Source organism: Carcharhinus amblyrhynchos, chromosome 2 (assembly GCF_965287045.1).
Source record: "Carcharhinus amblyrhynchos chromosome 2, sCarAmb.v2.hapA, whole genome shotgun sequence".
NCBI classification, from domain to species: Eukaryota; Metazoa; Chordata; class Chondrichthyes; order Carcharhiniformes; family Carcharhinidae; genus Carcharhinus; species Carcharhinus amblyrhynchos.
The window spans coordinates 103,676,680-103,700,944 of record NC_137325.1 but is presented as its reverse complement, the minus strand read 5'-3'; the positions used below and the strand labels follow the sequence as shown (position 1 = coordinate 103,700,944).

General features: G+C 43.0%; 1 protein-coding gene across 5 annotated transcripts in view; it reads left to right on the top strand.

Moving 5' to 3' along the window:
* The window catches only part of cdk14 (cyclin dependent kinase 14), a 524,692-nt gene that overhangs the window by 313,932 nt on the left and 186,495 nt on the right, over positions 1–24,265 (top strand). For all 5 annotated transcript variants that reach the window (XM_080210276.1, XM_080210285.1, XM_080210303.1 and 2 more), the window contains one exon: positions 5,604–5,667. In XM_080210276.1, the coding sequence (XP_080066402.1) occupies positions 5,604–5,667 (64 nt within the window). The remainder of the gene's footprint in view (positions 1–5,603; positions 5,668–24,265) is intronic.

Here is a 24,265-nt window from a genome sequence, read left to right as displayed (position 1 = left end):
GGATCTTTGTGGCAATGTTTAAAAAATAACTAAGCAATGATCAGTTCAGTGCCAGTGTGGGGCTTGAACCCAGTAATTTCAACTCTGACACACTGAATTTGCATAAACTTACCAACACACACCTGCAAGTTGAAGGTCTTCCCCTTCCGTTTCCAGAGGCCCCCTCAGCTTCCACCCATTCCAAATGGGGCGACCTGACGGAGGGGAAGGGGGGAGTCTAGTACCTTCCTTGTCCCCCCACCCCCAGCCTGATGGATACATAACAGCTGGTACACTGGATGAAAGATTTCCCAAGCATTGAAAGAGTTCAAGTTGGTTCCACCTAGAATCCAAGGTGGTGGTGAGAACTCGCAGAAAAAAGTTGGAGGGAACAGCCAAACCAAATGTTTTCCCTCTACCTCACGTCACTGAAATGAAACAGAGGGCAGGTGGCCCCTTTTGAGTACAGTGCCTTTTGGAATTGTATGTTTATTAACTGCTAACACTGTCTTTTCTATCAAACCCCTTCTGAAAAGAGGATGATTGGCCAGCTAAAGATACACCCCTACCCAGAGTCGAGGTGTCTGTTTGCATTAAGTGACCTCATTGCCCTCACGGCCTAAGTGTCTGGAGAATTTTATTTTAAATCGGGGGAACTTCTGGAAGGAATCCTGGAAGGTCTGACAACAATAAAAGCAGAGCTTTCTAATGGACTGATCCAAAACTCTCATTGGGAACACATACTCCCAGGTTATTGGCTCCAGTATCAAATAAGACAAGTAACAGTTGCACCTTGTGGATGAGAAAAAAGACAATCCCATGGTGGAAGTGTCAATTACTAGGGGACACAGGTTCAAGGTGGGGAGGGAATGTAAAGATGTGCGGGAGAGGTTTTTCACGCAGCAAGTGTTGAGTGCCTAGAACACACTGCCAGAAGAGATTGTGGAAGCAGGCACATTAGAAATATTTAAGAGGCATCTGGATGGGTACATGAATAGGGAGGGTATAGGGGATTATGCACCGAGTAAGGGCAGAAGGTTTTTTGTTTAGTTAGGACATCATGATCGACACAGGCCTGGAAGTGTGAAGAGCCTGTTCCTGTGCTGTACTTTCCTTTATTCTTCCTCCCACAGTCTGAAAGACGTGCTGGTTAGGTGCATTGACCGTGCAAAATTCTCTTGGTGTACCCAGACAGGCACTGGAGTGTTGCTACTGGGGGATTTTCATAGTAACTTCATTGCAGCGTTAATGTAAGTCTACTTGTGAAATAAATAAACTTAAAACTACTGTTCTCACTGGGTACCCTGAACATTTAATTTATTAGATTGCACCTTTTTAATTTCCTGTCATGCGGTAACTATTTTAATGTTGAGCGTGAGAAAGGAGAGTGCCAGACTGGGTGGGTTGGTGCTGGATTTGATTACAGAGCCTTCATCCACAGGCATGTTTCAGCAGTTTGAAAGATCGCGATATATTGGCTGGAACAGCAGGAAGCTGGCTGGAGAGGCAGGAGCGAAATTCTTTATGACCTGTGTGCATGCAGTGTGGCTTACTTCCAGCTTTTGAGGGTCAAAAAGACAGCAGTCTAACACACACTTTCACTGCTCTTGTTAGATATGTTATAACAACCATTCGGTATACCAGAATAAAACCTACCGGACAGAAATTGCACAGGCTAAAGTAAAAAGTTTATCTATCAGTCGCAAGTAGGCTCACACCAATACTGCAATGAAGTTACTGTGAAATTCCCCTTGTCGCCACACTCTGGCCAGCGCCTGTTTGGGTCAATGCACCTAACCAGCACATCTTTCGGACTGTGGGAGGAAACCAGAGGAACTCCTCGCAGACATGGGGAGAATGTGCAAACTTCATACAGACAGTGACCCAAGCTGGGAATCGAACCCAGGTCCCTGGCGTGTGAGAAACTGCAGTGCTAACCACTGTGCCATCATGCTTCCCACATGGCTGGTAACGAATAATGATTGTTTTCATTGCCTTCAAACGCTGGCAGCAACATTGAGGTTAAAATTGGAGTTTTTTTGCCAGCCCTGTCAGTTTCAGTATATAGAATGTGTAATATAGTTTCAGGAAATGAATTGGCACCATCTATCCATTTTTATTTTTAATTAAGTGTATGAGAAGCAAGTGGTTTCCTCAGAATCAATGAAGCTATGCTTTACTGTTAGGGTATGTGGTCTCGAGTGTCTTGGGATTATGCCTATCGGTGCTGCTATGAATGCAACATTATAATCCTTTATTGTCATGGATCATCCAACGTGAACCCTCGACACCTTTGTCATTCCTGGTTGTAGCACTAAACATCTGCCAGAGGGTGGCACTGCACCTGTACATTTCCCAGGGAACAATTTCCCTTCTTATAAGGCAGGCCTCACCTCATTGCCACAGAAACTCCTGGTTCCATTGTTCGCCCCCATCCTGGTTTCCTCAACTAGTGGAAATTTGGCTCTTGCCACTTGTTCCATGCTTGTTCTGTCTGTTTAAGGGCAATAATTCAGCTGCTGTGTTATCGTTACTTAATCGCTTCGACCTCTCTACCGTTTTATCTGCCGTTGGCTATCTATTTAGCTGCCAACTCAGTTGTTTGCCTTCCTGCCTCTCTGACCTCTCAGTACGTCGCCAACTGCTGCTCTGATAGCAGCAGAGGGAAAAGCTGGTTGTTGCTGCTACCTCTGCCTAATCTCACTCCAAATGCTCTTCTGTTTAAGCTGATACTTCAGTTTTATTGTTTTATTTTACATTAATGTTGATGCTGTGTTTAGATTCTTAATCCCACACACTTACTTATTTAGCTTCCCCGGATATTTTACCTCGTTTATCCTGATCATTGCCATCTTTCTCAGAGATTTATTTGGTGCTGTTTCTGTCCATCCATTGTGAAACTGCTTTGACTTAATGAAGCATTTCTCCTCCTCATTTAATTGGGTGGCACCGTGGCACATTGGTTAGCACTGCTGTCTCATAGCGCTAGGGACCTAAGTTCGATTCCCGGCTTAGGGAATCTGTACAAATTCTGCACGTACTCCTCGTGTCTGTGTGTTTCGGTCATGCTAAATTCTCCCTCAGTGTACGTGAACAGCTGCCGGAGGGTGGTGACTAGTAAATTCACTGCAGTGTTAATGTAAGCCTAATTGTGACACTAGTAAATAAACTATAAGCTTAAACTTAATTTATTTTATTCCATTCCATTTTTATTCATGGGAATTCCATTCAAGCTTTCTTTCAGCATTTCCCCCTCTCTCGTTTTCACCCACTCCTTGCCGTCTCTATTTCCCTGCCTGCTTTTGCTCTGCCTCAGATTGCTCTTGTCTTATTCTGCCTCCTCCTTTCCAAGTCTCACCTCATCCCTACTCCAATTGTTTTCCAGCCTTGAGACATGAAGAATGCATTAAATCTCAACAACCCCAACGCACTGCCGAATGAGATCAACTTGTCTTCATTTTTCAAATAATGCAATCTTGCTGGGTACATGCTCCATCTTTACTGTGCCTTCATTTTCTCTCTGACATTTCGTCTTGCGCAAAGATGAAATACATACGAAATGGGAATTAAAAAAAAAAGAAAAACTGCTTGGGCAGGAAAAATGAAAAACAGATTTGAGCAGGACAATAAATTCTGAAGGAAACAGACATAATAAAGCTCCCATTGTGAGAGGTAGAAGGCTGCAAATTGGACAGGTTTATATTTTGCACATTCCTTATTTCTGCTCCTGGGTGATATTGATATTCTAGTGTACCTGAAGGTTCACCTTGCAGAATAGCTATATCTTTTCCTGTATGAAGGTGGTTGGCAATGTAGGAATGGTAAGTGACAGAATGTTATGTTTGGGACTTCAATACAGTGGCTCCCTCTATGGATGAATAAACCACTCAGCACGTGAAATCACGTTCGGCCAGTCTTTTCCTTGCGATAGAGGCTATTCACAATTTAAAAAGCAAATATCGAGTAACCAGGTGAAAAGAGCAACGCTCAATTTTGTATTGGTCCTACGCAGGTTGATACGCGTAATGCCCCTCCTGTATGATCATGTTTAACGTTTACTAAAGCTTCTACCTGTGTGTAATCTGTCGTCATCTTGCTTTGGTTTTGGTTGGCCATCTTAATTTATTGCCAACACCACTTCATATTTTGTTCCACCCTTATTTCTTTTTGGAAAAAAATAATGACCACTGGACACCTCAAATTGATATACAGCTAATGAAGTACTTTTGAAGTGTTGTCAACATAAGCGAACTTCCACAAAACACAATGTGATAATGACCAGATAATTAACAGGTTGAGGGATAGATCTAGGCCAGGGGTGACAGGGACATGCTCTTAAATACAAATATACGTAGGAGCAGGTGTAGGCCGCTCGGCCCCACAAGCCTGCTCCACCATTCAATAAGACAATGGCCGATCTGACTATGAGCTCAACCTCACGTTCTTGACTGCCCCTGATGACCTTTTGCCCCCTTGTTAATCAAAAATCTAGCTCTTCTTTGAAGTAGTATCATGGGATCTTTCACATCCACCTGAGCAGGTAGATAGGGCCTCTGGTTTTAACACCTCATCTGGAAGACTGCACCTCCAACACTGCAGTACTCTCTCAACACTGCGCTGGAGTGTCAGCCTTGATGTTTGTGCTGAAGCCCTGGAGTGGGACTTGAACCCAGAACCTTTGTTACTCAAGGGGCAAGTGAACCACAGCTTTTCTTTATCTAGTGCTTTGAAGCAAAAAATCAATGAATAGTGAAAAGTTCTATGGAGAAAGAAACGAGTGAATGTTTCAGGAATGTCAATGTGAACAATTTGATTTTCCTGTCTCTCTTTTTGGACCAATTTCTGCACAAGAGCCACCCAGAGAGGTCCTCACTCTGATTTAACCCTTAATTTTCTACTGAGCAAACCTTTCCTGGAGATAATTGACTAACTTAAAAAAAAAATGAAGTTGGCGATTGGAGTTTTCACTTGGTGAATCAGGCTAAAACTAAAACAAGGCCCCGTGTTCCCCCATGCCCCCCCGACCTGGTCCCCACGTTCTCCCCCACCCTGGTCCTGAGTTTTCCCCTCCCCGACACTGTCCCCGCATTCCCACCCTCCTCTGACCGTGGCACCGTGTTGGCCCCATGTCCCCCTCTCCCTTCTCATGGCCCCGTGTCTCCCCGCCCCCCCGCCCCCCCACCTCCGCTCCTGGCTCCTGCATTCCCCCATCCCCTGTGACCCTGGCCCTGCATTCGCCAAACCTCCCCCCCCTACCCCCCAGGCCCTGTGTTCTCCCCCTCCCATCTGAGCCTGGCCCCATGCCCCCACCCTCCATTCTGATCCAAGCCCCGTTTTCCCCCCCCGCCCTTCTTCCTTCACCCCGGTTCCGTTTTGCCCCTTCCATCCCTTGCCCTTCCGCCCTCCATTCTGACTGTTCTCTTTAATGTTACCCAGCTTGTCTCTCAGTTCCATGAACATTGGTGTTCTTGCTCAGTGTGGTAATTAGTCTATGGAAAAACTAATTACAGCTTTGCTAGAAATTAAATACCTTTGCACGCAAGTACAGTACATGCCATTGACCAATGTTATGAAGTGCAAACAATGTAATGATAGATGAATTAAACGCTCTCATTTAATTGCAGGTTTTGGGCACTCCAACAGAAGAAACCTGGCCTGGAGTTCACTCTTTACCACATTTGAAAACAGGTAATCTCATTGGAATTTACAGCACAATCTAAAATGTAGTAAAGGTTTTATTTTTAAATCCACACTGTGAATAGCTGGCCATTTTTTTTCCAAGCCTATTAAATGTTTAATGGCATGCATTGTACAAGCTTAATTACTAGGTTAAAACGGTGGAAGTTCACAGCACACCAGCAAGTACCTGTAAAGGGAAGCTATTTCCATTGTATTGCCTTCTACAAAACTGAAATGCAGAGAGCGGAGAGAATAAACTGTGACAGGGGTTTAATGGGCTATAACCTACTTCATAAAGCCTGATTGATGTCCAGGAGTAAAATGATAAAAACTTTATTATTGAGTACCTTTAACAAATAAATAGGCTGTCAAGGTACTTCATGAAGGCATAATTCAGCAAAAACATTTGCCGAGCAAGAGAGCGATATGAGGAGAGATGGCTAAAAGCTTGGCCCGAGCAGGGATTTCTGAACGGTCTTAGTGAAGATTTGGGAAGTTTTAAGGAGGGAATTTAGGAGGGCAAGACTGAGACAGCTGAAGACGTGTCTTCTGTTAACAGTGAGGCAAAAGAAGTAGGCAGTCCAAGTGATTGGAATTGGAGGAACGTTGCAGGGTGAAAAGAGTGCAAGGGGTGAAGCTTTCGGGAGGTACGCAAACAAAGATGAGCGTTATAAAGTGGAGGCAATGGGCAGCGGGTGATAATGGAGTAAGACTTGGTCGGGGATTGGATGTTGATAGCAAAGATTTGGAAGCAGTGAAGCTTATGGAGGTTAGAATATGGGAGGCTAGCAGAAGGGCATTGCGTGGTCAGGTTAGCAGGTGACTGGCATGATGAGGGCTGCACCAATCGATGGGCTGAGAGAGGGACAGAGGCTGTTGATATCGAAGAAGTTGAAGTAGGCAGCCTTTCTGATGGAGAGTGTGTTGGGTCAGAAGTTCATCTTATGGTTAAATCAGACATTGGCATTGTGAACTGAGCTAGTGCTGGGACAGAGGAATGGAACTAGTATTAAGGTTGTGGAATTTATGGTGGGCACTGGAGACTTTGTATTTCTGGTGTTTAACTGGAGGAACTTGCAGTAAATCCATGTTTGAATGTCAGCCAAAATATCTGGCAACATAGAGGTTGAGAGAGGTGATGGAGGGTAGAGGTGTGTGTGCTATCAAGACTTGTGGTACCTGACCCATGTTTTTGATTGATTGCCAAGGGAATGCATGTAAATGAGGAAGCTCATGGGACCAAGAATAGATACCTGTGGGCAGTCAAGAACAGGAAAGGGGGAAAACCCTGAAAAAAGTAATAGATCTGTTATAAGAAACATAAGAACAAAAGAAATAGGAGCAGGAGTAGGCCATCTAGCCCTTCGAGCCTGCCCCGCCATTCAATAAGATCATGGCTGATCTGTCGTGGCTCAGTTCCACTTTCCCGCCCTCTCTCCATAACCCTTAATCCCCTCTCTTATCAAGAACCCATCAACCCGCTTCTTAAAAATATTTAGCGAGGCAGCCTCCACCACTTCAACGGGCAGAGAATTCCAGAGATTCACCACCCTTTGAGTGAAGAAGTTCCTCCTCAACTCCGTTCTAAACCGCCTCCCCCTTATCTTGAGGCTGTGCCCCCTAGTCCTACTGTCTTTTTTGAGCGGGAAGAGTCTCTCCACCTCTATCCTATCCATCCCATTCATCATCTTATACGTCTCAATGAGATCTCCCCTCATTCTTCTAAACTCTAACGAGTACAAGCCTAGTTTATTCAGCCTCTCCTCATAGCTCAATCCCCTCAACTCCGGTATCAGCCTAGTAAACCTCCTTTGCGCTCCCTCCAGGGCCAAAATATCCTTGCGCAGGTGCGGCGCCCAAAACTGCACACAGTACTCCAGCTGCGGCCTCACCAATGCCCTATACAGCTGCAGCAAGACCTCCCTACTTTTATATTCAATCCCCCTCGCTATGAAGGCCAGCATCCCATTCGCCTTCCTGACCACCTGCTGCACCTGCAAGCTGGGTTTTTGCGACTCATGCACAAGGACCCCGAGGTCCCTCTGCACCGTCGCCTGCTGCAGTTTTTCGCCCCGTAAGTAATAGTCCTTCCTACCATTCTTCCTACCAAAGTGGACCACCTCACACTTGCCAACATTAAATTCCATTTGCCATTTCCTGGCCCATTCGCCCAGCCTATCTAGATCCTTCTGCAGACTCTCCACACCCTCCGCACAATTTGCCTTTCCCCCAATCTTGGTGTCATCAGCAAATTTCGACACCCTGCACTCGGTTCCCTCCTCCAGATCATCTATATAAATGGTAAATAGCTGAGGCCCCAGCACCGACCCCTGGGGCACCCCACTAGTCGCCAACCGCCAATCCGAATAGCACCCATTGACCCCCACTCTCTGTCTCCTATTTGACAACCAATCCTCTATCCACGCTAACACCCTACCCCCAACTCCATGTCCCCTGACCTTCTGCAATAACCTCTTGTGAGGTACCTTGTCAAACGCCTTCTGAAAATCCAGAAAGACCACATCCACCGGCTCTCCTCTATCCACTGCCCTAGACAGTCCATGCTGACAATGAGGTCTATCAATCCCAAGAAGAGAAAACACTTCTTGCACAGACTTTGCCAAGATTGTGTCCTGATCAATTGTCCAAATGTGCCTACTTAGCTCCTGTTCTTTTGAGACATGAACAGAACTGTCATTCTCCTGTGATATGAACCAATCCACCTCAACGTCACCATCTCTTCCTGCTCTAAAAGCTATAGGGCTGAGTGTTGGACTTGCACGCAGTCAAGTGCATTGACAACAAAATGGGAGACTGTTCTTGAGGCTTATTTTGGGAGTGGTGGGAACATGGTAAGAGGTTCAAGTGAGAGTGAGAATGGGAACAGAAGCTGAAGTGGTGAGTCACGGAGGTAACGTGTATTGTTTCTTATTTTTCATGGGATGTGAAAGTTATTGACAAGCCAGCATTTATTGCCCATTCCTAAGTGCCTTTGAAAATGTTGTCCTGCCACAGACATCTGATGTAGGTATGCCCACATTGTTGGGAAGGCAGTTCCAAGATTTTGACCCAGCAATGATAACTAAATGGCAATATAGTTGCATGTCAGGATGTTGCATGTTATGGAGGGTGTCTTGCAGTGGTGGTGCCCCATGCATCTACAGCCCTTGTCCTTCTAGGTGGTAGAGATCAAAGATCTATATGGTTTTATCACAGGAGCCTTGGTGAGTTGCTACACTGCATCTTGTAGATGGTGCACACTGCTGCCACTGTGCATTGGTGACGGAGGGAGAACATTTTTAAGGTGGAGGATGAGGTACGGGTTAAGGTGGGCTGCTTTGTCCTGGATGATGTTGAACTTTGAGTGTTGTTGGCGCCGCACTCATCCAGGCAAAAGGGAAGTATTCCACTACGTCCCTGACTTGTAGATGGTGGGCAGGCTTTGGGGAGTCAGGGAGTGAGTTACTTGATGTTGAACTCCCAGCCTCTGACCTGCTGTTGCAGCCACAGTATTTATATGGTTTGTCCACTTCATTTCTGATCAGTGGTAACCCCCAGGAGATGGTTGTTGGGAGGATTCAGCAATGGCAATACTGTTGAATATCAAGGGTCAATTCTCTCTTGTTAGAGATGGTCATTGCCTGGTACATGTGTGGCGTGACCATGACTTGCCATCTCTCAGCCTTTACCTGAATTGCTGCATAAGGGCCCAGACTGCTTCAGTATCTGAGGTGCCATGAATGGAACTGAATAATGTGCAGTTATCAGGGAACATCTCCACTTCTGATCTTATGAAAGGAGGGATAGTCATTAAAGAAGCAGCTGAGTAGGTCTTGGACAAGATTAAGTTTATTAAAGCTTATTTAATAGTGTCACAAGTAGGTTTAACACTGCAATGAAGTTACTGTGAAAATCCTCTAGTCACTACACTCTGGCTCCTGTTCGGGTACGCTGAGGAAGAATTTAGCATGGCCAATGCATCTAACTAGCACGTCTTTCGGGCTGTGGGAGGAAACCCATGCAGATGTGGTGAGTGTGCAGACTCCGCACGAAAGGTGACCCAAGCCGGGAATCGAACCCCGATCCCTGGCCCTGGGAGCTAGCAGTGCTAACCAGTGTGCCATTGTACAACTGCCTCTTGTATATTTATTACTGCCCCAGTTCATTTCTGATCAACGGTAACCCCAGGAGGTGGTTGTTGGGGGGATTCAACAATGGCAATGCAGTTGAATATCAAGGGAAGATGGTTGATTCTGTCTTGTTAGAGATGGCCATTGCCTGGCACTGGTACAGCGTGAACATGACTTTGCCAATGTTCAGCCCATCCTCGAGTTATTGCTCGCAGGCACAGACTCAATTTCTGAGAAGTTGCAAATGGAGCTGAATAATGAGCAGTGATTAGGGAACATCTCCAATTCTGATCTTTTGGAGGAGGGAAGGTCATTGATGAAGCAACTCAGTGGGTCATGGGCAAGATAGACTGGCACCTTGGCATCCATCAAGCCACAAGAGTGAAATTCAAACACAAGCACAAATTCCAGCACATGCACATCATTGTTATGATGTTCAAAGCCAACTAGGCCATGTGGTTGTGATTGGCCATACCACACTGGTCTCCCAATGTGAAATCATTCAATGTATCCAAAGATTAAAAATTGTACAGGTGGGCAAAATATAAGCAGGCGCTACGCAATTAAAACTAACTGCAGCTGGTTTATCAAGCAGCACAATGTAAATTAAAATACTGACTAAGACAGACCAGGGAAGTGAACTATCCCTCTCATGCTGGCAAAATCAATTCCTCTCTCCAGGTGATCAGATATAAACCTATGGCAGATCTCATTATCGCTCACCTTGTTACTGAATGTTATTAGATCCCTTTTGAATTACTTTGAACATAATGTATTGAATATTAGTGTTAAATGGTGCCAGTGTGATTTTAAAGCATTTGATGGTGAGTCATGCCAGTGGGAAATTAGAACAACTGAGGAAAATAGGGAAATTATTAATTAATGTTATTGAAGGAGTAGTGCCTATATAAACCTTAATATTATACTGTCAAAATGTCTGTTCTTTAAGTTTGATGGTATCTTTGCTATCATTCTTTTAAGATGTATTTCTTTTGTTGGTGGCCATGTATAAAATGTGGGTATTGAATGGTATAACCTAAATTTAACAGCAGGGGGCAATAGATACCATAACATTGCATAGTTCAGAATGCAGCTGCAAATTTTCCCAGTTTTATCATTAAGTGATATGAAGATGAAAGTCACTTTGAATCTGTTTGTTCTATATATGCAGTTAAAAATTGAAAACCGCAGGTAACTATCTTGCAATGAATCTTCCTTGTTCACCCACTATCCTCCATGCTCAATGCTGTGTGTGTGTTTATGACACATTTCTTTTTGACTATTTGTACTTTTCTGCAGTTGTACGAATTCTTAGTTCTTGGCGAGTCACTAGGAAAGCAATGATGTCACAAGCTTAATTACACGAGAGTCTGCATTGACCACAGGATCCTTGGAAGTGTTTAACAGCTGAGGAAGTACTTCTAAAGTGTTGACACGATTGGAAAGAAATGCAGTGGCCAATTTGTATACGTTACAGTGTCGCGAACAGGATAAATGACCAGATACTCTGCTTTAGTGACATTGCTTTTAAAGCTACATTTTTGGCAGTAGGGAAGATGCCCCGCTCCTCTTCAGACAGTGTTATGCCTAGTGTTCCTAGTGGTTTGCCAACTGGGAAATGTGGAAGAACAAAGGAACCTTGGCAAATTTGTCCATAGATCTTGAAGGCAGAAAGGCAGGTTAATAGGGTGGTGAAAAAAGCAGATGGCACAGTTGCCTTTATCAAGCGGGGTATAGATTACAAAAGCAGAAAGGTTATGATGGAGCTGTATAGAACTTTAGTGAGGCCACGCCTGGAGTATTGTGTGCAGTCCTGGTTGTCACATGTAGGAAGGACGTGAACACACAGGAAGGGGTGCAAAGGAGATTCACCAGGGTGTTGTCTGGGACGGTACATTTATGAAGAGAGGTTGGATAGACTTGAGTTGTTTTTTCTGGAGCAGGGAAGACTGAGAGGCGACCCGATTGAGGTGCTCAAGATTGAGGGGCATGGATAGGGAGCAGCTGTTCCCCTTAGTTAAAGGGTCAGTTATGAGGGGACACAAGTTAAAAGTGAGGAGTGGGAGCATTAGGGGGATTTGAGGAAAAACGGTTTTACTTAAAGCACTGCCTGGCACAGTGGTGGAGGTGGGATGAGTGCTTGGCATGCCATAACATTCAAGGCTGTGGGCCAAGTGCTGGCAAGTGCGATTAGGTGGGCAGGTCAAGGCCTTTCATGCATCGGTGCAGTCTCGATGAGCTGAAGGGCCTCTTCTGCACTGTATTCTGTGATTCTGAAGAAGGTAGAAGAGAGTATGTCCGAGTGCCTGACACCCTTGGTTATGCTGGCTGCATTTCCAAGGCAGTGGGAAGTGTAGACAGAGTCACTGGATGGGGCATTGGTTTGCATGATGGACTGGGCTTCATTCAGAACCCTTTGTCGTTTTTTGCAGTCTTAGACAGAGCAGAAGCCAAACCAAGCTGTGATACAACCAGAAAGAATGCTCTCTATTGTGTATCTGTGAAAGTTGGTGAGAGTTGTAGTGGACATGCCAAATTTCCTTAGTTTCCTGAGAAAGTAGTCGGTGGGCTTTCTTAACTATAGTGTCGGCATGGGGTGGCCAGGACAGGTTGTTTGTGACCTGGACACCTTAAAACTTGAAGCTCTTGACCCATTTCCACTTTGTCCTAGTTGATGTAAAATATGGCTGATGATGGATATTGTGATATTGCATTTGGGAAAGTTTGAGTTTTGTTTTAACAAGAAGCTAGCTATCAGCATAAGAGGCAGACACACTTGGGATGGATTCTCCGGATCACTGCGATCAGTTCCATTTTTGACAGAAGAAGCTGTGCAGAACTAAATAGTTACAGCTGAGGATAGATTGGTAGCATCCTTGCCTATGAGTCACAAGGTTGTGGTTCAAATTCCACCATTGAAAATAAGCGTCAAGATCAGGGTGGGCTCATCAGTGCAGTACTGTGGGAGTGCTACTCTGTTGGAACTACTGCCTCTTGGATGAAGTGTTAAACCAAGATGACATCTGCTCTGAAATGGATGTAAAAGTTGCCATTGCACTGTTGCAAAGAAGAGCTGAAAGAAGAAATGTCTAATTTGGTTGTGCAAAGGAAATTCAATGTCCTGGCCAATATTTATCCTGCAATAAACATCACAAAAGCAGATTAGCTGGAGTTGGTTACCTTGCTGTTTATGGGGAGTTTGCTGTGTGCAAATTGACGGCTGTGTTTCCCACATAACAATGATGTCTACGCTTCAGAAATATTTCATTGGCTATAAACTGCTCATCCTGTGTCTATGAATGGTGCTGTATAAATACAAGTCTCTTTCGATTTCTATGCACAGAGATATACAGGATTTCTAAATCTTTACTTTTGTCACAAGATTTGGACATTGAAATGGTCATTCTTCTGATGCATTTCCTGAAAGACCAAAGTAGACCTGATATTTGGATTGCCTGATATTCAGTATAGGTAGATGGCCTGAATTGGGATAATTTGCCAACAATTTTATATTTTTGTCGTACTGTAGCATAAGGATTCTGTTTTCTGTGGGTCTGTGTTAACTGCAATGTCTGCTCTCACCTACTCAATTGGAGAAATGGTGGTGAAGAAATGTCCTCTGGAGTTGGACTACGAAAGACACCTGGAAGGATTTCTTTTTTTTTTGTTCCTTAACTAGTTTCCTCATGAAACTTCAATTTGGGTCTGACCAGAATTTTTTTCCAATTCATTCATGGGACAAGGGCAGCGCTGGCTGGCCAGCATTTATTGTCCATCCCATTAAGGGGGGGTAGCTACAGGACGGATGTCAGGGGTAGGTTCTTTACCCAGCGGGTGGTGAGGGATTGGAATGCCCTGCCTGCTGCAGTTGTAAATGCGTCTAGTTTGGGGGCGTTTAAGAGATCTCTGGATAGGTTTATGGACGAAAAGGGATTGGTATAGGCTAGTGGGTCATTGTTTTTGTAACTGGTCGGCGCAACATCGTGGGCCGAAGGGCCTGTTCTGCGCTGTAATGTTCTATGTTCTAATTGCCCTTGTTCAGAGGGCAATTGAGAGTCAACCATATTGCTGTTGCTCTGGGGTCGCTTTGGGTTAAATCACGTAAGCGCAACAGATTTCCTTCCCTAAAGGACATTAGTGAACATAAGAACATAAGAAATAGGAGCAGGAGTAGGCTATCTAGCCCTTCAAGCCTGCCCCGCCATTCAATAAGATAATGGATGATCTGCAGTGGATCAGTTCCACTCTCCCGCTTTCTCCCCATAACCCTTAATTCCTTTGTCTATCAGAAATCTATGAATGAACCATGTGAACATGTCATCATGTCACGGCTTTTGAACATGATTTTGTCTGAAATGCACTTTCCTTCACTCGAGAATTATTTACGAAATAGTTTATGAATTACGCACGTTGTTGGTGGACTGACTACAGCTTGTTTGACAGTCATCCTCTTCTCTCGTCCAGAGTTGTTTTTGAATTCGGCTCGCCCGAGGGGATTGCAGTGTCAAAGTTTTAGCTTCAATCCTGCATTTCCTACATGGAAGGAATGTCTAATTTAGTTATGCAAAGGAAATTAATCATTATGTAGATGAGATCAGAGTTCGGCTGATTTAGACGGTAGCTTGCTTTTTTGTGATCAAGCCTTTAAGTAAGCACATTATTATTAAATCAATGTCAGAAAATTGGCGATGGCATCTTGTTGCCTTACAGTGCTAGTTGAGTCAGGACTCACTTTGCCAAATTGTTGCCAATTTGCAGTTGAGACGGAGTTCTGAAGCTAGGTCCCTAACATAGAAAGGATCTTCACTGATGTATATTTAAAAAGGTTGCCAGTTGCTTTAAGGGCTGATCACGTGATTTGATGGTAACGTCATTCAGGCATTGTAAGCCGTTGTTTTACTTTCAGTTTTGTGCAGAGCAGAGAACAGCTCTTCAATAAATTTGTTGTTGTTACTTTGAATCTATGTATGCAAACCATATTTTCTTTTTGTCCAAAAACCTAACATAGTTACGGCATTACCTAAAGAAAACTGGTGTCGAGTCGTGATTTTGTTTCATTGGTAACAGTGAGGAAAAAGTTGTAAGGAACAAAAAGTTGTGTGTCTCCACACTTTGAATATTAGAAGGTTTAGGAAAAGCAACAGTAGGATTAAAGTTTGAAGTGCAGGTACAGGAAGGTCAACTAAGAAAGAAGCACTGTGTCCTTTTTTAAAGGAGGGGTTTTCTTCTGATCAGAGAAGTGAGATTCCAGGCAGAATCTGGCGTGTTTATAAAGAGTGTGTGCTTTGCTGTATGGCTGGGATAATTTGGAAAAAAAAAATAGATCAAATCAATGTCTCCAGAGCAAAAAAAGAGAGTACAGGGAAGACAGTAAGAAATATATATAAAGCAGTCTTGAGTTTCTAGTACCTGCACGAGAAATTACAGATCAGTTTGGATCTATAGGACCTTCCAATGAAGAAATGAATCATGGATTTCCTATATAGTGATTTCAAATACTTTGTAAAAGCGAATAAATTTGAAAACAAGTTGCTTGTACCAGTTTCTCTTTGTACACTAGGAAGTAAAACCTAAACTTTCTGCAGAATTTGGTTCCTCCAGCAAAACCAGAACCAAAGCTTGACAAGGATTCTTGAAGAGCATTACTTTCCAAAGTGATTGATCATTGGGGAATGGTTAAGTTTCCACTGAAGGAATCAAGTGGAAGGCGAAAGCATTGCTCGGTTTGTGGTAACTTTAAAAAGGCTCACATTGTGAGTTTGGTGAGTCATTAGATTCTCTTTGAGATCATTTAGTTTGTAGTCTTCGAAATGAGGCAATCCAAAGAAGATTTCTTACTGATTTGACTTTAAAAGCATCAGTAAAAATCACAGTTATCGATGGAACTGGCTGCTAAAGAGTCTTCACAATCCAGTGCAGGAATGAAGATTCACAAGTTGGGAACTGATCATAAGTCAAAATAGCAACAAGCATGTCACAGATGTGTCAAAATAGGCCGTTCATTGAGTAAATGCTGGAGCGGGGATAGTCGATGCAAGATTTGCAACAAAATGCATCACATTGCAAAAGCCTGTTGAGTACCAGCCATAGTTTTGGGAAGACGGGTCCAATTGCTTACTCGGTTCAAACTGATGAACTAGTTTGGCAATGCCACAGTGACCAGTTATTGTCATCACAAAATGATTCCACTGAATCATCTCCAGAAGGACCAACTTCTTTCATTCCTAGTGTTGTGAATACTACAACAGAAGATTTAATTGAATCTGAGGTGTCTGGTAGTTGGGTGTTTGCTACTGTACCACACAAAAATAAGGCAAAACTAATTCCAAGAGAGCAAGTGTCTGCTGAAGTTGCAAATCCTACTTCTAGGGTCAAGGACAGCCAAAGTCCAAAATGTCATATACAACCAAAGAGGAATAGACTGATGAACATTTTTATTGACTACGTGTAATGATTACTGAAGCATAGTACTGTGTGTAAAGTACATTAATCCTATGTATAACATCATAGTAATTTGGTGTTATGACCACAGGAATAAAGTGAGAGGGATATTTAAAAGGGTTGCATTATTGCTTTAAGAGCTGATCAGATGATTTAATGGTGATGTCATTTTGGTATTGCGGAATGCTTTTTTACTTCCAGTTTTGTGCTCTGTGCAGAGCAGAGGACATCACTTCACTAAATCTGCAGTTACTTTGAACCCAAGTATTCAAAAATCCATATGCTGGACATTGTTAGGATGTTACAATAGACTTTTGAAATAAGACATGGAAATTACATGTATTCAATTAAGTTTGAAAGTGTGTAAAGGTTAGTTGATAATAACTGTACTTGTGTAATGGTTATGCAGGATTAACGAAGGTCCAAGGAAGTTGATTTAAAGGCACTACTGGTTTCTTGATTTTTCTTCCCTGCTGCCTCTTTTGAAAAATCCTTTGGGGGAATTTCTGTGCTGCTTTTCTTTTGTTTCAGTTTAATTAGAGTTTATTCATTAGTGTCACAAGTAGGCTTACATCAATGCTGCAACAAAATTACTGTGAGAATTGCCTAGTTGCCACACTCCGGCACCTGTTTGGGTACACTGAGGGAGAATTTAGCCTGGCCGATGCACCTAACCAGCATGTCTTTCAGACTGTGGGATGAAACTGGAGTACCCGGAGGAAACCTGCGTAGATGCAGGAGAACATGCAGACTTGCACAGTCAGGACCTGAGGTGGGAATTGAACCCAGGTCTCTGGTGCTGTGACGCTGTAGTGCTGTCTCTGTGCCACCCCAAGTGACGACTAATGAATTTCCCACTTCGAGTGTTCCTGTCATGCTTGGTTGAAGGATGTCAGTTGTGTACTAGTTGTGTTTCGTACTCACCTCTGCTGCATGCATGCCCCCATCCACACATAACAGATGGACATGCTGCACTTCAGCAACGCGTTGTAAGACTTCAATTTGAATTGAAAGCTGGAGCTGCTGGCCAAATGGTCCAAGTACAATATGTGGATGGCCTATTAAGATGAATAATCAATTTTGGGACACCAAAGAAAATACATGAGTGGGAGAGAGATGAACGCTGAAACTCTACCACCTTGCCCACCCTGCAATCGGGGCTGGTGAGGTTCCCAGAACGGAAATCTCTGTTGGCCTCGGGCAGGACTTTGCGATCTTGCTCGAGCGAGGCCGTAAAATCCCACCCAAAATGTCTGAACTTCAAGCAGAAGTAGCATGAACAAATAATTGACATTTATATTGGAAACATTTTGAAAATGTTCATTTTATCTCTGCCTTCAATTTCACAGCCTGTATTTTGGAATGAAAATTAAACCCGATGTTTAGTAGCTAACAATGACCACCATGCCCCCACACATATCGCCATAACCACAGGATGTTTCAAAACTCTGCTGCCTGTATGCTAAATCACAGCAAAATTTGTTTATCTTGTTCTTGCTCATTAACATTGGTTCTCAATCCAATAAAACCTCAACTTTAACATTTTCATCCATGCGTTTAAATCTCTCCTTGGCCTCATTCCTCCCCGTTGCAGTAATATGTATTGTGTTGTGAAAACCTGTCCTGGATCTGTGCAAACTTATTGAATGTAGGGGCAAGTTCAGTTCAGATCCCTTCACGCTGCCTTCATGCTTTCCCCATAGATTGTAAGCGTGATAGAATGACAGCACTAATGTGTATTTTCTTGGCACCTTTTAATCTTATGAAACATCACAAAATATGAAAAAAAAATTCAAGTAATATTTGATACTGAGTCATGCAAAAAGATGTTAGAACAGGAAGAAAGGGAGGCATCTTAAAGGTGGAAAGTAAAGGTCAAGGCAGGTGTTCAAGAGTGTGGGACCTATGCACCAAATGGGCATAGCCACCAGTGGAGGAAATGCTGGAAATCAAACATGTTAAAGTATCTTAGGGCTTCCTAGGGCTGAAGGGCTTTATTGCAATGGGGAAAAGTGAGGCTAAGGAGAGGTTTAAATACATGAATGAAAACTTTAAAATTGAGACATTATTGGACTGAGAGCCAATGTTGTTGAGTGAAAACAAGATGAATAAATTTTGCAATGATTTAGCATACAGGCTTGAATTTTGAAGCATCCTGCAGTTATGGTGATATGATGGTGTAGTAGTAATGTCACTGCAATGTTAATCCAGAAGACCAGGCTAATTCTCTGGAATATGGGTACAAACCCCACCATGGCAGTTGCTGAAATTTGAAATAAATCAATAAATCTGGAATATAAAGCCCGTCTCAATGATGGTGACTATGAAGCTATTATTGATTGTTGTGAAAGCCCGTCTGGTTCACTAATGACCTTTAGTGAATGGAATTTGCTGCCCTTACCTGTGTCACCAGATCCATAGCAGCTTACCTGCCCTTTTGCAATAGTTCAGCAAACCAACTAGTTCAAGGGCAGTTAAGAATGGACAACAAATGCATGGCCTTGCGATGCTGATGTCCTGTGAAAGAATAAATTATGTTTAGAATATAAATGTTTGCTAATATGAGCAGTTCCTTGATCCAACAACCTATACTTATATAGCACCTTTAACATTCGGACCACACAAGTGCCAGACGATGACACCTTGCAACAAGAGGGAATCTAATCATCCCTTGACATTCAATGACATTACCGACACTGATTTTCCCCTGAGGGCACAACCTAAAGCTAAAGGGACGATCTTTTAAAACAGAGATGAGGAGGAATTTCTTCAGCAAGAGAGTGTTGAATCTATGGAACTCTTTGCCACAGAAAGCTGTGGAGGCCAGGTCATTGAGTGTCTTTAAGACAGAGATAGATAGGTTCTTGATTAATAAGGGGATTGAGGTTATGGGGAAAAGGCAGGAGAATGGGGATGAGAAAAAGTATTAGCCATGATTGAATGGTGGAGCAGACTCGATGGGTCAAATGGCCTAATTCTGCTCCTATGTCTTGGGGTTTTATGGTCTTATCATTATCCCAGGGGTTACCATTGACCAGAAACTGAACTGGACTAGCCATAAAAGTACTGTGGCTGCAAGAGCAGGTCAGAGTTTAGGAATCCTGCAGTAAGTAACTCATCTCCTGACTATCCAAAGCTTGACCACCATCTACCTGACACAAGTCAGGAGTTTGATGGAATACTCTCCACTTGCCTAGATGAGAGCAGCTCAACATCATCCAGGACAAGTGACATACTTAATCGGCAGCCCTTCCACAAACATTCACTCTGTCTACCGCTGATGCAGTATGCAGCGGTGTGTACCATCTACAAGATGCACTGCAGGAACTCACCATGGCTCCTTAGATAGCAGTTTCCAAACCCTCAACGACTACCAGTAAGACAAGGTCAGCAAGTACATGGGAACACCACCATCTGAAAGTTCCTAACCAAGTCACTCCCCATCCAGACTTGGGAATATTTTGCCATTCCTTCATGTTGGTGGGTCAAAATCCTAGGACTCCATTCCTAATGGGACTATGGTGTATCTATATTCCATGGACTAAAGTCATTCAAGAAGGCAGCTCACCAAAACCACCTCTAGGGCAATTAGGGATGGACAATAACTGCAAGCCTAGCCAGCAATGTTCACACCCCATAAATTAATCTAAAAATCTTGAAGTGGCTGAAGGCATTACACAGGGGCTTATAACATTGATTATGACAGTGTCACACAGGGATATATTGGGTGAAATGACCAAAAGTTTTGAGCAAAGAGGTAGGTTTTAAGGAGTCTCTTAAAAGAGCCAAATGAAGTAGAGAAGCTGGGAGATAGAATTCCAAAGCTTGGGGCCTAGCCATTTGAAGGCACAGACGCCAATTGTGGAACAATTAAAATGGGGGATGTACACGAGGCCAGGGTTAATGGAACATAGGTATTCCTGAGGGCTGTCGGGCTTGGGGGGGGGAGGGATTGCAGAGATAGGGAAGCACAAGACATGGAGGGATTTGCAAACAAAGATGAGAAGTTTAAATTCAGGTGGTTGCATAACTGAGAGTCAATGTAGGTAAGCAAGCATCATGGCTGGTGGGGGAATGGGACTTGCTGCAAATTAAGACAAAAACAACAGAGTTGTGGATGCCCTTAAGTTTATGGAGGATAAAATGTGGGCAATCAACCAGGGTAGGCAAGTCTAACGATGACAAGGGCATGAATGAGGGTTTCAGCAGTGGCTAAGCTGAGTGAGTGCCAATCAGGTAATGTTACAAAGGTAGAAACTCGGTGTCTTAACGATAGCACAAAATATGAGGTCACAAGCTCACATCTGGATCAAATGTAACACCAAGGTTATGTGTCACTGTTGCCAGGGAGGTAAATGAAATTGGTAGCTAGGGACTCAGGATGACATAATCATCTTCATCTGGGATAGCTTGCCCAGAATGTGGAGTAACTATTTGTAGCTATAACTTGGTTTTTGGAATTATGTGAAACAAGCAAAGTTAATTGTCTCCAATTTGATGTCAAACTTTACACAGTTGTTTGAATGTAAGGTAAATTCTTGGCAGAATGGTCATGTTCAACCAGCCTTTCCTGAGATTTTAATTTACTTTTAATTGAATCGTTCAGTCCTCCAGTACTTCACAATATTATTTTGGTGCTGTCCATATTCAGATTGGTCTAATTTAAAGGGTCTGTGTTGTGGTTCTGAGTGTCAGATGTCTAAGAGACAAGATTGTGATTGTTTGACTGTTATCTCTTGGTTCAGGAGTTCCGCCTTTGGCCATACTTTGGATGTAAGTGTGTACATGATGACTAAAACAATCTGGGAGAGATCTGAGTAAGCAGTTACCAGACCATTTTGGAGCTCTTGGAGGCACAGTGGTTAGAGGCACCACAGTGGTTAGTGCTGCCTCTCTGCCAGGGACCTGGGTTTAATTCCAGCCTCAGGCCACTGTCTGTGCAGAGCCTGCGCATTCTTCCTGTGTCTGCGTGGGTTTCCTCTGGGTCTCTGGTTTTCCCACACAGTCAGAAAGAAGTGCTGGTTAAGTGCTTTGGCCATGCTAAACTCTCCCTCTGTATACCCGAACAGGCACCGGAATGTGGCAACCAGGGGATTTTCACAGTAACTTCATTGCAATGTTAATGTAAGCCTATTTGTGATACTAATAAATAAACTTTAAAGCAGAGCAACAACCCCAGGGATTCTACCCAATAATGAGAATGGCAGTTGAGTCAACATCAGATTCACACTGACAAAATTGTACATTCCTAGTTATTGCAGCAAGAAGTCAAGCAGAACAGTTATCGTCACTTGTATTTTAGCTGATGTCATTAACAAGCTTACCGAAATTGCAGATCGTTAGAGTTTCTGTGAAAAAGTTTATTATTGATGCAGCTCATAAATGAGTGTGGTAGATTGTTAAACTACATCCAAACTTTGACAGTTGCTGATCTTTAATCAATAATACAACTTGTTAATCATTGCAAATTAAAATTCAGAGCACATTCAGCACTGAGTCTGTTTCCCACAGTGTATTATTGCATGCCTCCAAGCCGAGTAAATTAAAACTGCAGAGGAAAATAGTTGTGTGCTTATGGTTCATGAAATAAAAAGACGCCTTTTCATCACTTAAAATGAAATTTAATACATGGCTTTTTTTTTGTTGGTGTGGAATTTTATTTGGCAGCTTAGTATTGAAGGTCTCTAGTTTGAACCTGCCATTGATTCACAGAGAATTTGTTTACATTTACAACTGAAATCATTTAGACTTGGAGCTGCTTTTATTATCATAAAATCCCTACGGTGCTGAAAGAGGCTACATGGCTCATCAAATCTGCACCAACAAGCATTCCACCCAGGTCCTGTCCTCGTAACCCCTCCCTATCACCCTGCTAATTCTCCTGACACCAAGGGGCAATTCAGCATGACTAATGCACCTAATCTGCACAGCTTTGGACTGTGGGAAGAAACTGGAGGAGGGAAAACAGACACTGGGAGAATGTGCAAACTCCACACAGACAGTTGCCCAAGGCCAGAATTGAACCCGGGTCCCTGCAGCTATGAGGCAGCAGTGCAAGGTTCTATTTCCATTCTGCCCAATGTGTGAGATTCATTGGCTTTGCGTTGCTGTCAAATGTAAGAAACTAATGTACACAAACTGTTTAGTCAAGGAAACCTTAGTGGTTTGACTCAATGTATTGGGTGAAAGGGAAGGCAGAAATTCGGTTTTGATGGGGAACAGAATGGGTAGAACAGAGCAGATCAGCCAGCTGTTTATACATCCCGCCCCTGTAATTTTCCCCTCCATTAGAACAAATTTCAGTTAAACTTTTAAATGGCGAGTTATTGCCACTTAATTCAATTTTTAAGATGGCATGGCGGTTTAATGATGGCCTTTTGTGAGTTGTGATATATGATCTACTGGCAGAACTAACCAAAGCAACAGCCATTAAAATTGTTGTATACACACAACTCATCCCATCCTTTATAACGTTTAACAAAGTGAATTGTATTTGGGAGGCAACATTATTGCCATCATAAGCATAATATAATATGGGTAGGTTGGAGGCAGATGAGGGTGGTTTGGAAAAACTGAGCAACAGCAAGATCCTTTGACTTGTATTTTTCAGCGTAGTAATATGGAGTCTAATTTTATTTAGTTGGCAACTGTGGTAAAGATTTATTAATTGACTAGTAGGTTAAACAGTTTGTTATTGTATGACGTTAATTCACAAACTAACATGAGGGCTGGAATATGCCGGCGGGATTCTCCGGTCATGCCACCAGGGCACTCCCACCTGCAGATTTCGTGTTGGCAGGGGGTGACATCGTTGGAAATTCCCACTGACGGTGATGGGACCAGGGAATCTTGCCACTAGCAAACAACATGCCACCTCCTGGTAGAAAACATGCGGCTGGGATGTAAATGAGCATGTAGTTAAAAGATACTCAAAGTTATTTAGTAACTTGATTGTTCATGTGACTGTGTATAAACTGTATAAGCTAATTTTTTTGATACTTTGCAAAGATCATTATATCTGCAATTTTTTAAATTTAAATTTATAAATGGGAGAATAATTCAAAACTTTCAGAAGTTTACTCCTGCAGGGTTTTAATGTAGTAATGAAACCAGCAAATTGTATTATAGTATAACTTATTTATTAGTCACTAGTAAGGCTTACATTAATACTGCAATGAAGTTACCGTGAAATTCCCCTAGTCGCCACACTACGGTGCCTGTTCGGCTAAAAGAACCTAACTTGCATGTCTTTCAGACTATGGGAGGAAACCGGAGCACCCGGTGGAAACCCATGCAGATGTGGGGGAGAATGTGCAAACTCCACACAGACAGTGACCCAACCCGGGAATCGAACTGCCACCATGCCGTCCACGGTGTGCACAGTGTCTGAGTGTTTGTGATTATTTACTGGAATCTCGGATGAAATTGAAAGTCCTGCTTTGTACTTGTGCTGGCATTTTCGCTGGAATAATCAACAGGAAGAATTTCAGCCCCAAAATCATCAGAATGTCTCTCCGCTGGCTAACTAGTGCAAGTAACAAGTACTGCACAGTCACTGCAAAGTTTTTTTTTAAGAAGTACTATTTTGTTACATTTCATTAACTTAAATTGAAAGCAATGAAAATCTTATGGAAAAATTAAGGTCACTCTCACATATTTGTAGTAATGAAGTGCTTTCATCTGAGGATTAGTGGCTTGAAACCCGTTGACGTTCCTGGAGATTATTTACTGTGGTAACCTAACACAGCAGCACATAGCAAAATCTGAACTTCATCAAAGGATATTTACATCAATAAAACAGGTTTGTTTCTGGGGATCTTTTTCACCAGTTGAAAGTCAATGACCATGTGCAACACCCCTACAGAGTCTTTCACATTACACTGCAATCTATTGGCAGACAAATAGCTCGGGGTAAAGCGCACCATAGCTGCTGCCGAGGTTGCAATAATAATTTTCACAGTATTTCATTTTGCTTAATAGGACCGTCAGAATGGTCCAACTTCACAGTTTCCTTCTCCTTTGACTCTAGTAAAATG